Source organism: Grammomys surdaster, unplaced genomic scaffold (genome assembly GCF_004785775.1).
Source record: "Grammomys surdaster isolate TR1022 unplaced genomic scaffold, NIH_TR_1.0 138, whole genome shotgun sequence".
Taxonomy (NCBI): Eukaryota; Metazoa; Chordata; class Mammalia; order Rodentia; family Muridae; genus Grammomys; species Grammomys surdaster.
The window spans coordinates 4662410-4677896 of NW_021604596.1; the positions used below are offsets into that span (position 1 = coordinate 4662410).

At 40.2% G+C, this 15487-nt stretch overlaps 1 protein-coding gene across 3 annotated transcripts in view; it reads right to left on the reverse strand.

The window, feature by feature from the left end:
- The window catches only part of Mtmr2 (myotubularin related protein 2), a 58081-nt gene extending 51811 nt beyond the window's left edge, over window positions 1-6270 (reverse strand). The window contains exon 1 of one of the 3 annotated variants that reach the window (XM_028763419.1): window positions 5216-6270. In XM_028763419.1, coding sequence (XP_028619252.1) covers window positions 5216-5295 — 80 coding nt within the window. In that variant the 5' untranslated portion in view covers window positions 5296-6270. The remainder of the gene's footprint in view (window positions 1-5215) is intronic. The other 2 variants (XM_028763422.1, XM_028763421.1) reach the window with 2 other exon arrangements.
- Window positions 6271-15487: the final 9217 nt, after the last annotated feature.

Below are 15487 nucleotides of genomic sequence, written 5' to 3' on the forward strand. Positions count from 1 at the left end.
AATCCAGCATAGCTGACTATTCTCTGACCCCTGATTGTCCAACTCTTCTTGGTCCAGCAAGTACTAAGTACTACTTTCATTTTAGACTCTGAGATTATGACTTTAAAAAAAAAAAGCCAAAACAATACACAAAGCACAGAGTTTAACTTGGAGTTGAAGGTACTGACAAGTTTCTTGGTTTGCTAAAATGCACCAACCCTCATTTTCTATTGTGACTACTGCCTGGCAACCAGAGGCATCTCCAGCTTACATGAGCATCACAGGAACATATTTCGTGCATGTAAATGGTTAATCTGTGTCAGGAAGAATCTACTGCCTGTCTCCTATACTGTCTGTCTCTCTTTTTCTCCTATTCCTTAAATCAAAACCTCTAAGCTTTGCCTTAGCATGAAGTCTTAGAGCCCACAGAACTTAATATCCTAGACTGCCTTACAGCTGGCCAATGCCACAGGTCCATGCAAGAGGCACTAGACAGTAGGTTTCAAGCAACCTATCATCTCCAAAAGCATGACTTTTAAGAGAGAAACTGTCCCTCAACCTGAAATTTCCATGTCAGGCTCCAACTGCAATGTTGGCTCATACAGTAACTTTGGAATCTAAACACATGAAGAATTTTTATCCTTGGTACTCAGATCCACTACACCACAAATGCACTACTTCTGTGCTCTTTTATGTGAGAAAAGAAAAAAACTTGTTGTTTCCAGTGACCCTCAGCCCAGGTTTTCTGTTGTACTCTAAGTTTAATTCCAACTTTAGGTGGAACTCAATGGAGCACACCACTTCCCTAACACTCATGAAGCTCTAGGGTCCATCATTAGCATTGCAAAACTGGACAACAATTCAGTACATAAAGGCACAAACCGAGCTGTGTACCTACACACACACACACACACACACACACACACACACACACACTCAGAGAGAGAGAGAGAGAGAGATTGAGAGAGAGAAGCACAGCTGCATAGACACAAAACCTAACTTTAAAAAAAAAAAGAATTTTTCACATACTAGTTTTTAGATGGGGAAGAGGGGTGTGATTTAGGTTATACTAAAGCATATTTTTAAAGTTCATTTTTTTTATATTTAAAGCCCAGTATCTGTCATAACTTAATCTAGACTAAAAAGTATTCAAGCTCAAAGTTCTTCACGGTAGCAATAGTTTGTGAAAGAAAGTGGTTCCCACCCTGGGTCCTGACACCTTGCTCTTTCAGAGGTCTCTCATCACAGTGGGAGAAACTGAGCCCAGTTAGCTGTGTAGAGAGGGAGACTGAAACTATGACTGTCTCCATTAGGAGGGCATCTTTCACAGTCTCTTATCAGGAACCTTCTGACATCAGCACTTGATATATTTTATGTATGAGTACACTGCCGCTGTCTTCAGACACACTAGAAGAGGGTATCTGATCCCATTACAGATGGTTGTGAGCCACCATGTGGTTGCTGGGAATTGAACTCAAGACCTCTGGAAGAACAGCCAGTGCTCCTAACCGCTGAGTCATGCAGCACCAACACCATTTTAACCTGCTTCATTTTAACCTGCTTCCTGCAGGAATCAGTCTTATAAAATCATTTCAGGTCCTTAATTAGTGTTCAGCCATTTATTTCACCTAATTACAAGGTATAAGGATAGCAAGTACTTTACATATTCAAAGTCATTTTCCCTAAAAAGTGGAAAATATTCCACACTAGAATCTGGAGAATTTCCACTATTCAAAACCCTAAATCACAGGCAATCTTAGGCCCTGGTGGTTCTTAATACAACAGCATTAATTTGGCAGCTTTCCAAAATAAACTTCCTGCCTTCTGGACATCTGTGCCCTGCCTAGTTATTTCCTTCCCTTGGGTACAATTCAGGTTACTTTGGTTTGGTTTATGTATGCTCTAATATAATTTCTCCATTTAATACTTTTTATAAGTATACCTTACTGTGACATATCTTATTAGGAAAAGTCTTAGAGTCTATACTTTTGATTATGTTATTCACAGCTTAATAAATACTCAGGAAATAATAAATACTCAGGAAATTTCCTTTAAAGCTGAGATTTAAGGAAAAAAAAGTATAAAGGCCCAAACTCAGCTTTAATCTCAGAATTAACTTTCATACTTGAACAAAATCATGAAAGTAAGGCTGGTAGTGGTGGCTAAATTCCAGCCACCATCTTTAATTCTAACTCTTGGGAGGCAGAGGGAGGTAGATCTCTTGATCTTAGGCCAGCCTGATCTACAGAGCAAGTTCCAGGATAGCCAGGGATACACAGAGAAACTCTGTTTCAAAAACAAAACAAAAAAGTCTTGATAAAAGTACTAGTGAGTTCATAATAATATTGGGTCTTAAATAAGAAAATGTTAAAGTTCTTTTAGGGTCTAGAAATAATGAAATTCAAAATAATTTTTAGATTATCAATACAATCAGTGCAAGACTCTGTGCCAATAAAAACAATGCCAAGGGTCACCAGACAGTCACCTCATCCTGAATCTATAACCTTCTAATTCTAGCCCTGGCTAGCTGCCTCAGAAAACACGCCATGAGTCACAATGGGAATCTGTAAGAAGGTGATTTTACATAAATCTATCACTACTGGAAAAACCCAGAAACATATTCCCTACCGACGTATCACTATCAAGTGACGTTGAAGCTAAAACTACATATGAGATTTTGCAACAAAATATGCTTCAGTCATCTGGGAACTCTTTACTTCTAAAGACCATGATTAAAATTCACAGAAACAGAAACCCAGGATTCACTATTTTCAAATGATGATAACTTTAAGAAAAACATACAATTTAAAAATGCAATTAAGTTGAAGGGTAGGAGAGATGGTGCCCACCTATAATTATAGCACTCATGAGACTGACGAATGAGAATTTTAGTTCAAGGCCAGACTGGGCAACACAGTGAGACTTTCTCCAAAAAAAGAAAACAACAACAACAAAAAAGCAATCAGTTGTGAATGGCCTTAAGTATATGTATATCCTCTTGCTTTGTTAATGAAAGTTAGGCATAAATATGGGACATGGATCAACCAAGCTAATAAATTTATCAACTAGAACACAACTGATAAATATAAAAATAACCAGAGACAAGTATTACCCAGAATAGCTACAGCTTGAGGATATATGAAGAAAAAAGACACATTAAAATGATTGACAGGGAAAATTAGAAAATAGGAGCCAAAGTAAGCAAAAGAAACAAATGAGGACATAGCAAGTTCAATAAAGACAGGGCTGTGTATAGAAAAGGAAAGAAAATGCTATCAACGAAGACTACACAGGGTGCCACATGGTTTCACGTGCAAATGAGCTGAAGATGAACTCGAGGTTGCCTGAAAGCCTGGAAGATGGAAACTAGAGGTAGGTTGTAAAATATTACAGACATTGCTGAAGGTCAGGTCTATCCGAGCCTTCACAACTGGCCTACAGTAGGTACTGTTTTATATTCATATTCCAGAGTCCAACTTGAACAAAGAATCAGAGAAAGACCAACAAAATAACACTATAGAAACAGCTGGATGACCAGGATGTTCAAGTAAATTTTGTCACAGCACCTTAGGAAAGGGGAGCTCCACATGTGCAGAGTACCCAAGAACTGAAAAAAGAGGGCAATACCAAGCAAGATTCACCCTTTACTGCCTATTACAGTTGATTAGAAACTTCTGGATGTTGTAGAAAGAAAAAAAATAAATGGCCTTTTGAAGCCAAAAACTATCTGATCTATATTGACACAGAAGGCAGAGTTAAACCAACATCTCTAAAATGACTGATACACTCCATCAAGACAACACACTTTTAGTAGAAACTACACTTTCCAAAGCCTTTCATCCAACTTTAAAAGAGTGTATATAACCTTAAAAAAGGACCCTGAAATGAGTTATGTGTTCATTTTCATATTTGTTATTCCCAGAAATTAACCATTCAAACATAGTATTTCAACTAAATTCATCTCAGAAGCATTTGAGACCATTAGAAATGAGAGCTTTATCAACTTCAGTTATAAACTTCAAGTTTTTGCTAAGCTCCCCTCATAATCTCCCCTCTCTAACAAATAGAAATAATTCTCCTCATAGCTAAACTCAATAGAAATTTAAGTCAGAGCTGAAGAGATGGCTCAGCAGTTGGGAGCACTTGCTACTTTGGCAGAAGAGCAGGATTCAGTTCCCAGCACCCACATGAGGGTCACACCTGCCTGTCCTCCAGTTTAAGGGGATCTCACCTCTTGGACTCCTCCGTGCATGTGGTACACATGAACTCACGCAAGTACACACACACACACAAAGACACTTTTAAATAATAATACATTCATCAGTCTACTGGGTGAAAGAAATTGTGTGATACATTAAGCAATATTAAAGATGATTTTGTAGAGTATATGAAAGCAAATAAGATATTTCTTATTTGAGCATCTGTATAAAAACAAACAAAGAAGTACAACTCTGGAGTGACGGGGCAGAAAAAAGCTGAGCTACCATAGTCAAACACCACTACTTTGCTTGTAGTACTTTGTAGACAAAACAAAACTTCAAATAATTTAGAGATACTCTTAACACAGTAAGTGGAAGTAACAGTTGACCTTGCCTGTACATTTGAATCACCTGTGGCTGTCTGCCTGCATTAAGCTTAAAATTTAAACTAACAAGTTTCTGTAATGAAGCTATTGTCTATAGTTAATTGAAGAGTGCTCCAAACCAGACACCACATCTAATGTACAGTGTTGGTAATGTCACCGATGTTTAAACTGAGACGCTGGCTCTGTGAGGCTGCGTCCCCTCTCCATTTCAAATCTAAGTATGCTTGTCTCAGTGTTCTCTAAGGCCACTTGTCTGGTGATGGGCTGGATCTTAAACTCAGTAACTGGAGCAGAGAAATGAAAATGTCACGCCCTTGACAACAGAACTCCTGATAAAGTAAAAACGCTGCGTCCTTAAACACAACTAGAGCAAAATCCACGACCGGAAAATGAGCAGCAATTAGAGGAGCAGTGGCCATAAAGAAAACTGTATTTTCACCTCTCGCACCAAAGGCCCAGAGGAGGAAGCACGGCTCTGATGGGCTTTCCATATCCGCACCGGATGCCTGTAGCTTCTCCTCTCTTCGGTGTCCAGCCTCTCCAGGCCCAGGTCTCTCCTCGGCATGCCCGGGCCTCCCTCCCGCACAAACAGCCTCAGCCTCTCCTCCCGCCTGCCCTGGCATCTCCATCCACACACGCTCCCGGCCTCACCTGGACAGTGAGTCCTCGCTGGGCAGCCTTGCCGCCGGGAGCTGCGCGCCAAGACTCTCGCAGCTCGAACTCTTCTCCATGGCGCGAGAACAGGAGGCCGCTGCGCCCTCCGCGACCGCCGGCGCGAGATGCAGAGGGAGGAGCGCACCGGGCTGCAGCCGCTGTCAGCCCCGCGCCAGGCGGACTGCGAGACCGGAAGCGGCCATGTTCCCCCAGCCTGCACTGCGCGCGGGGGCGGCTGGGAATCGGGCCCCGTGGCTCTACACAGCGATGCCGTACGCATGCGCTCTGGCCGCCCAGTGAGAGGCAGAGTCTGGTGAGGAGTTTCAGCTACCCGGAAAATTTCCGGAAGGAAGAGGACTCTAGTATGTCAGAGAAAAGATACAAGATGTGAAGGCTTGGGAGCGGTGGACTCGAGGAAAATGAGAGGAAGTGGGCAGCCTGTGGGATGGGGGGGGCGGGGGCGGGTGAGGTGGGAGATCAAGGGGCAGAATAAGGTTAGAGATAGTGAAGTGTACATCATATGTGATGTGAGAGCCCATTTTGTAAAGGTAGCAGTGAAACTAAGCACACTGATTCCATGGCCTCCAGTTACCTTGCATTTACATCTGCTTCCTTCTAAGTATTAACTTGACAGATAAGTGTGTTGATAAATGTAAAATGCCTAAAACAATGCCTGCTTAAGAAGCACTCAGACAGTAGTCAATGGGTGCCCATGTATAAACAAACTGACAAATTTAATAAATGGTAACTTTTAATGAAAGAAAACTAAAGGATGACAGGCCATTAACAAGTGAATGGTAGGAGAAAGGTAATAACAGCTACCCCAAATGGGGAGGGGAGGGAAAATGCTGAAAATTACATTTCCACCTCTGAACAGCGTTATACAAAGGAAAGTGAAAGTGGAGTTGAAGTTTTCAGGCCTCCTATGACAAAAGTTTGGGTTCAAGTAGCTTAAAAGTGTATCTGTAGCTGATAAACACGTTGACACCAACCTACAAGGCATAGTAAGTATTGAAGTGAGAACGAGGGAGAATCTGCTAGATTCACAAAAGGAGTTAAACACAAACACTGCTGAATGCTATGGTGTAGCATAGAGAACAGACTTACCTCCTGTGTGCTCCTTCATATTCCCTCGAAAAGCAGGAAGGAGTGTGGAGATGGAGTGTGATAAGGGAACAGGAACTGGGTAAAGGGGGAATGTTAATACCCATGACTTTCTCTTACTCAGGACACAGGAAGGATAATACTAGAGGACTCTTCCTAATTGTGACTCTGCCTTAATCACCTCACACGTCTGGAAAGCAAAAAATGTAAAGATTATTTCTGTAAATAAAAGAATCTTTTAAAAATACCTGCTAGGATAAATATAATTGTGCTTTTACAATCTAAATCTAATTTAAAACCATCACTTGATTTTAAAACAATTGTTGTTGGGAGTGAAGTCCTGGCAGAAAGCAGCTATCATCTTTGCAGCCATCTCGGGGCATATACCCCGACAAGAGACTTGTTTTTCAACAGCCCACAACAGATAAGCACACTCTGGTAAATATCTTGTTTTTTTTCAAACATATCTTGTTTTGTTGTTTAGTGCCCCCAGCTGCAAGGCACACGTGGTAAAGTGTCTTCAGTTGCATTCCCCTGCGTGTGCTTATATACTCATGATTTTCTTTCAACAAACGGGACTTGATCAGATATCCTGTCTTGTCTCCATTCTTCGAGTCTCTTGCCTCTCCATCCACACCCTCTCTCTTGCAGACCCCCTTGACTGAGCTTGTAGGAGATATTTCAGAGCCAAAAACTTTACACTGTGTAAGAGCATTCGTAGTGGATTGGTCTGATGCTGCTTGTATTCAAATGCTAAATTCTGTATCCCAAGATCTGGTTGCTCTAAGGCTACCAGATCCTCAACCAGTTTTTGTTGTATAAACCTTGACTTAAATTATCTGTGATTGGTTAATAAAGATGCCTACAGCCTGTAGCTGGGCAGTAGAGAGGTAGGTGGGGCTTTGGTTCCTGGGCTTAGGGTCTGAGGCAGGAACCAGGAGGAGGGGAACAGGGAGGAGGAGGAAGAAGTTGTTATGGGGTAGGTGAATCTTAGCACATAGCCTTGAGGGCCAGCCTGTTGGAATAGAAGCTGCCCAGTTGGAACATGGCAAGTGTTATCTTAGAGTTTTTGACAGGGAAGTAGACAAAATAGCAAAGAGGATTGATATTTACTCAGCTCAAAGGCTTATATAATAAGCATTATAATAAGCTCAAAGGCTTATAAAATATAAAGGCATATGTGTCTTTTACTTGGGAACTAGATGATCTAAGGTCGGGTAGAAACCCCTAAATAACACATACATTCTTTACAAGATCAACTTATCCCAATTGTGTTCTACATAAACTATAAACGTGATCACTGGATGAATGAGTATATGATTATGTTAATCCCACAGATTTGAGGAAAAAGTTCACTGACCTAAATCATTATAACCAAATTAATTAAAGCAAGCTTTTTAAAATTTGTGTACATCAGCTATCTCTCCCTAAAAGTAGGGTTCAAGAAACATGGGGAAGGTTTTTATAGCTGAAGGGTAGGGGTTTCCAGTGGGGGATTGACAGGCAAATACTCGGGACTACAGAAACAGAATACACAAGTTGGTCATAACAACCTCCTGAAACAAAACATGAATGCACAGTGGCCATAACAAGGTGGTCATAACAACAGATAATCATAACTATCTTTTTGAAAAGAATGTTTCCTTATTCTGGAACAGACAGTACAGAGCCATTTGTAATTAAGGTTACAGGTGGAACATAGCCCAGTTCTTGAGAAACAGAGATTTAATCATAAATAGGCATGAACCTATTTTGTCTTTACTATAAGATGGGTTTCAAATCCAAGATGGAGGCAGGCTGGTTCATCAATTAACCTCAAAAGATTTAGCCCTTCTCTTCCATTTTCCATGCAAGGACAGATTGATAAACAATTATTTTCATCTCTGTAATTTTTCAAGAGATCTTAATTGTACCTCTCTGATAGGCCAGGAAAATAGTCAAATGAAACACTTTGACAAACATAAATATCTGTAAGATTCGTGATAGAATGCATCTATTGGTTCTCTGTCTCTGTCAGCCTTTTTAAATGCTGGCTCATGATCACTTGACACTTCAACTTGTGTCTTCCAAGCTATGGATGTTGAAGAAGAATGAACCCTTGAATGACATATCCATTTCTAGCACTGTATTGATTATTATAAACCTGACTTCCTGGGTAATATAACTTGTACATGATTTTCTCTAGAGATTATTATGGAACAGTATAAATGGAGAGAGATTGCAACCAGAAAAGCCTGCATTGCAATCCAGATTCTGTCACTAAACTTACTTTGAATGTTTGTTTCTCATCTCTGAAAACACAGGTTGTTTTTCTTAACAGTAGTTGCACAGGAAGTTCTTAGTAAATAGATCTGTTGCTATTATTGTTTCTCCCCCCCCCATCCGCACTCCAGCTCTACTTCTAACCTGAATGATAAAGAATAAAAAAGCAAAGAATAATTTCAGATGAAGTTTAAATCGCTGCATTGTTTAGCTTACACATGTTTCCTGTTGTTTTATGTCATATAGCCAGGAAATCTGAACCTAAGACTTTTTTATACCCCAGTTGCCTCACTTTTTATAAGAATACTTCAGCGTCAGGGTTTGGTGAGATGGCTCAGTAAAGTGCTTGCTGTACAACCACGAGGACTTGAACTCCATCCCCTAAGGACCTACATGAAAGAATAAAAGAAAAAGAAAGAAAGGAAGGAAGGAAGGAAGGAAGGAAGGAAGGAAGGAAGGAAGGAGTGAGGGAGGGAGGGAAGAAGAGAGGGAAGAAGGGAGGGAGAGAAGAAGGGAGGGAGGGAGAAAAGAAGGGAGAGAGGGAGGGAGGGAGGGAGGGAGGGAGAGAGGGAAGAAGCTGAGCTTCATGGCCTATTTGTAATCTTACTGCCAAGAGGATAGAGATGGGTGTATTTCTACTTGTCTCCGGCTAGCCAGCCTAGCCAAATTAAGTTCAGGCAAAAGTGAACAATGCAGCCTCACAAAACGAAAAGGGTGGTGTGCTAGTCAGTTTCTGTCAACTTGACCCAAACTAGAGTCAGCTAGAAAGAAGGAACCTCAATTAAGGAATTACCCCGCATCAAATTGTCCTGTGGGTAAGACTGTGGAGCATTTTCTCGATTAATGATGGATGTGAGCAGGCCCAGCCCACTATGGACAGCATCAGCTCCAGGCAGGTGGTTCTAAACAATATAATAAAGCAAGATGAAGGCTGGAGAGATGGCTCGATGGTTAAGAGCACCGATTGCTATTCCAGAGGTCCTGAGTTCAGTTTCCAGCAACCATATGGTGGCTCACAATCATCTGTAATGGGATCCAATGCTGCCTTCTGGTGTGTCTGAAACCAGCAACAGTGTACTCATATAAAATCTTTTAAGAAAAGAAGAAAGCTGAAGCACCCAGACCCACCCCTAAAATCTATATTATCTCTGAACTGTTAGAGTGTGTGAAAGGGCTGGTCCTGCTGATCTAAAGTTGCAGGATCTTCATGACAAAGGACCACATTGATCTAATATTGATCCAAAGATCCAATATTATGCTGTTGAGAGGCTAAATCTTTTAAGTTCAGACTCCATTTTAGAGAATCTGACCTAAGCTTGAGCTCAGGTAAACTCAGGCATTAGTTTCCAAGTTATTCCCCCAACAAACTTGCACCTCCAGGTTACAAGCCCACCCCTGCCTAATGCCACCAATGCAGAAAGGAGCAGATTAAGTTTATGGCTTGACTCCTAGTACCAGCCAATTATGTTCAAGGCCGTGGTAGCTTTCCAATGAGATGCTTGCACACTTACCCACCACCACCACCACCTCCTGCTTGCTGCTTACTATAAAGCCTTACCACAATAGATATTCGGGGCTTCCCCACCACCAAAACCATCCTGTGTGATGGCGGTGCGCTGGGGGTGTCTGAGTTAGCTTGAATAGAATAAAGACCCTACTGTGTGTTGCATCAGATTGGCTCCTGTCTGTGTTTTGGTGGATCACTAACATTTCCCTGTCACTACACTGTGACAGAAGCCAGAGACCTTGAACCAGACCAATGATTCATTGCAATGAACATTTGCAAGAGAAAGATGTGTGGACAGAGGGGTATAGTGTGGGACACTGTGACACACTAGAGCTTCCACAATGAGATGATTTCTATGTTTTTTTTGTGTGTGTTTTATTTTCTTTTGGGGGGAGGTTGCAAGGGTGGAGGGCAGATACAAGTGGACAAGGAAATGAGTGGGACTGGAATACATGATGTAAAACTCACAAAGAATCAAAAAGTTGAAAGGAAGGAAGAGAAGGAGAGAAAGAAAGAAAGAAAGAAAGAAAGAAAGAAAGAAAGAAAGAAAGAAAGGAAGGAAGAAAGAGGAAGGAAATGAAGAAAGAAGGAAAAGGAAAGAAAGAAAGAAAGAAAGAAAGAAAGAAAGAAAGAGGAAGAAAGGAAGGAAGAAAGAGGAAGGAAATGAAGAAAGAAGGAAAAGGAAAGAAAGAAAGAAAGAGAGAGAGAAAGAAAGAAAGAAAGAGAGAGAAAGAAAGAGAAAGAGAAAGAGAAAGAGAAAGAGAAAGAGAAAGAGAAAGAGAAAGAGAAAGAGAAAGAGAGAAAGCAAGCAAGCTGATCAGGTTGGATAAAGCAAGCCAGTAAATAGCTTTCTTCCATGATTCTTGACTTCCCTCATTAATGGAATGTGTTGGGAATGCATAAGCCAATTAAGTCCTTCCCTCCACAAGACACTTTTGTTCATGGTGTTTATTATAGCAGCAAAGAACCAAACTAGGATAGGCACCCAAGGCAGAAGAGGCCTCCATACACATGTGCATGTGCCCCTATGCAAGTACACAGATTTCCATATACACACCATACTCACAAATATACATATCCACATTTAAAAGAGAGAAATTAGAGAGGTACCCTAATGAGTAAAGTGTAAGCCATATACACCCAGAGTTCTGATCCCCACCATCCAGGTAAATGCTGATGGGTAGGGCCATCCTGCCTATAACTGCAGCACACAGGATGTGGAGACAGGTTTCCTGGCACAAGCTAGCTGGATAGACTAGCTGAATTGTCCAGCTTTAAGTTCAAGAGAGACACTCCATCAATATATAAGATAAAAGGAGATTGATGAAGACACCAGATGTCAGATTCTGGCTTCCAAATGTATACATATGTATGCCTACCCACACACATATGAACACGCATATATACACTGTACACACATGTACAAAAAATCTCAGCCCATCCCACATCAAACAAGAGCTGTTGCAATAATTTATAGTCTAGGGACATATCTTATGTAAAATGGTTAATTTTAAAGTTCTTCAAAGTTAATTTCTAGTGTTTAACTTGCACTAGTATTTCTCAAACTGCCTATGGTGAAGACCATTAATTAGGGTTTTAATTTCAATTATTAATCAATACTTTTAAAAATAGAAGAAAAATTAGTTGCTAGAAACAAAATTTAAAACACTAAAGGTATGCAAAAATATAAGATCAGATTTCTTTTTTTTAATTGGATATTTTATTTATTTACATTTCAGATGTCATCCCCTTCCCCCATCCCTCCTCCCAGAAACTCCCTATACTATTCCCTCTCCTAGTTCTTGCTTTTTTTCTTTATTAGTATTTTAAGTTAACATACAAAGTACTGGGTTTTATTACAGCATCCTTATACATGTGTCATTAGAGTTATGATTTGTTTCCCTCTGCCCCTTCCCTTTCTTCCTCCAGCTAGTTTCCTCATCTGATTTTCTGTCACATGTATTCGATCACCCTCCCTCCTCATCCTTTTTTTTTATTAGTAACTTTTTTAAACATATCAATTAAAGGCTTTATGTTTGGTAATGCTCAATAACAAGATGCCCATACAATCAGAAGTGTAACCCAATACCCAACCTAGATATACCAACTATCTTAGACTGGTGGAGACACGTGAACATCTGCCTCAATGTCCCCCGCCCTCGTCTCCTAGCTCCTCCTCTCATTCTCCTCCTCCTCTCCTTACTCCTCCTCTTCCTCTCCTTACTCCTCCCACCTTAACTCCTCCTACATATTACCCTTTCTGTTACAATAAGACTTTTCTCTCAAAATACAATTAGAGCATAAGTATACCAATTTGTATCAGTAAGGTACAAGGTAGACCTAATACCCAGTCCATCATTTTGTTGACTAACCAGAACCTCTGTCATCTCTCCTAACTAAAAGACTTAGTTCTGAACCTGGCTTTTTTCTTGGCTTTAGAATGAATGTCAGCTGAAAACCACCCTCTCAAATATTTTCTCTCAAAGTAAATAGCCAGGATTGGCTATGAGACTATAAGTCTTCAACCCTGTCAGAAATCCAAAATGACTGAATTAACTGAAATTATGGGAAGCACAAAGCATAGCTTCTAAAACTTAGCCAATTTATAGAGACTGCTGAACACCTGGACAGTCCCTATACTACAAAATGTTGGAGCATTTGATATTCAGCCTTCTAGCCCAGGATCATCTGACAGACCTAGTGATGCAGAATTATTAAGGGCTGATTATTCTGTCTTGGTAGATATAATCCGTCAACTACTCCACAAGTGTGTCCTTTTCAGGACAGTAATTTGTCTGTAGATGAAAAGAGGCAATTCTTGCCTAGTGGCTGTCTCACCACAACAGGAGTAACTCCAAAGATGCTCAATATCTTCCGAGAATCCAAGACAGGAAGCTGTCAGGAGTAGACAGGTCTCTAATCAAAATGAACCTTAATATAGAAATGTTTGTAACATCTATTCTGTGGACTTCTGACATTTTGAAAACCAACTATCCATGTAAGGCAATCTGGACTGTTGTCTGTTAACTCCTCTCAGTTATTTCTAAGTAAGATATAAAAAACACCCTAACAATAAACTCAGAACCATGAATTTGCTATAGGCCCTTAACTCATAGGCTAACTATCTCAAATCAGTTAAAAAACTTAAAGGAGGACTGGGTCTAAGCCTTGTATTCCTTATGTGTTATATAGGCACAATGCCTATGAGAGTAACAATATTAATCTCACTTTTATGTCAATAAGAAACTTGTACCAATGAAAACCTTAAATTTGAAATCAAAGTAAATTTTGTATCATTTAAGAAATTATAACTTCAGCTTAATAACAATTATACAGATTTCTACCAATAGGTTATGGCTATGCAATAAATCCTAGCTATTCCTCCCTGTTCTAACAAAACCACTACTTTCCCCTAGAAAGACAGTCCAATATTAACCACCTCAGTCCCCAAGCCCAGGGAATAGGGGCACCTACTCTTCATTAACTTATTCAAGCTGATTACGGGCATTGAGATATTAGAAGAGGGGCGGGGGGAGGAGTAAATTGATAAGCCTATGACATCTGTTTCTTCACTGCATCCAGCTGAGATTCCAGGACATCAGAGGATGAGTAGATACACCAAGGCTGTGTATTCTGCAATATACAATTCTCAAAACAAATTTTAGTATCAAGATAATTTTTTGTTTGAATTCTGGAATCTAGTCTTCTGGCAGCTGAAAGTTTCTATGACGGTATGTTCCCACCACCCTCCCATTCCTGCCTCCCTGCTTGCAAATTCCCCAACACTAGGGAATCTAAACTATCAGGCATCAAGGCCCTCCACTTTCACTGATGCCTGACAAGGCCATCCTCAACTACTGATACAGGTGGAGCCATGAGTCCCTCCCTTTGTGTTCTCGGGCTGGAGGTTTTAGAATGGCTACTCCAGCTTGTTTCTTAGGACCATTTGCTTGAAAATTTGTTTTCCAGCCTTTTACTCTAAGTTAGTGTCTGTCTTTGTCACTGAGGTGGGTTTCCTGTATGCAGCAAAATGCTGGGTCCTGTTTATGTATACAGTCAGTTAGCCTATGTCTTTTTATTGGGCAATTGAGTCCATTGATGTTAAGAGATATTAAGGAACAGTGATTGTTGCTTCCTGTTATTTTTGTTATTAGAGGTGGAATTATCTTTGTGTGGCTATCTTCTTTTGGATTTGTTGGAAGAAGATTTACTTTCTTGCTCTTTCTAGGGTATAATTTCCCTCCTTGTATTGGAGCTTTCCCGCTAACATCCTTTGTAATGCTGGGTTTGTGGAAAGATATTGTGTAAATTTGGTTTTGTCATGGAATGTCTTAGTTTCTCCATCTATGGTAATTGAGAGTTTTGCTGGATATAGTAGCCTGGGCTGGCATTTGTGTTCTCTTAGGGTCTGTATGACATCTGTCCAGGATCTTCTTGATTTTATAGTATCTGGTGAGAAGTCTGGTGTAATTTTGATAGGTCTGCCTTTATATGTTACTTGGCCTTTTTCCCTTACTGCTTTTAATATTCTTTCTTTGTTTTGTGCATTTGGTGTTTTGATTATTATGTGATGGGAAGTATTTCTTTTCTGGTCTAGTCTATTTGGCATTCTGTAGGCTTCTTGTATGTTTATGGGCATCTCGTTATTTAGGTTAGGGAAGTTTTCTTCTATAATTTTGTTGAAGGTATTTATTGGCCCTTTAATTTTGGGATCTTCACTCTCATCTATACCTATTATCATTAGGTTTGATCTTCTCATTGTGTCCTGAGTTTCCTGGATGTTTTGTGTTAAGAACTTTTTGCATTTTGTGTTTTCTTTGACAGTTGTATCAATATTTTCTATGGTCTCTTCTGCACCTGAGATTCACTCTTCTATCTCTTGTATTCTGTTGGTGATGCTTGCATCTATGACTCCTGATTTTTTTCCCCTAGGTTTTCTATCTTCAGGGTAGTCTCCCTTTGTGATTTCTTTATTGTTTCTACTTCCATTTTTATGTCCTGGATGGATTTGTTCAATTTCTTCACCTGTTTGGTTGTGTTCTCTTGTAATTCTTTAAGGGATTTTTGCGTTTCCTCTTAAAGGGCTTCTACCTGTTTACCTGTGTTCTCCTCAAATTCTTTGAGAGTGTTATTTATGTCCTTCCTAAACTCCTCTATCATCATCATTAGAAGTGATCTTAAATCTGAATCTTGCTTTCCTGGTGATATGGGGAATTCAGGACTTTCTAGTGTGGGAGAACTAGGTTCTAATGATGCCAAGTACCCTGGGTTGCTGATGCTTTTGTTCTTGCGTTTGCCTTTCGCCATCTGGACCTCCTTAGTGCTACCTACACTGTCTCTGACTGGAGCCTGTCTTTCCTATTATCTTGGTTGTATCAGAACTGTGTGGGGTGGGT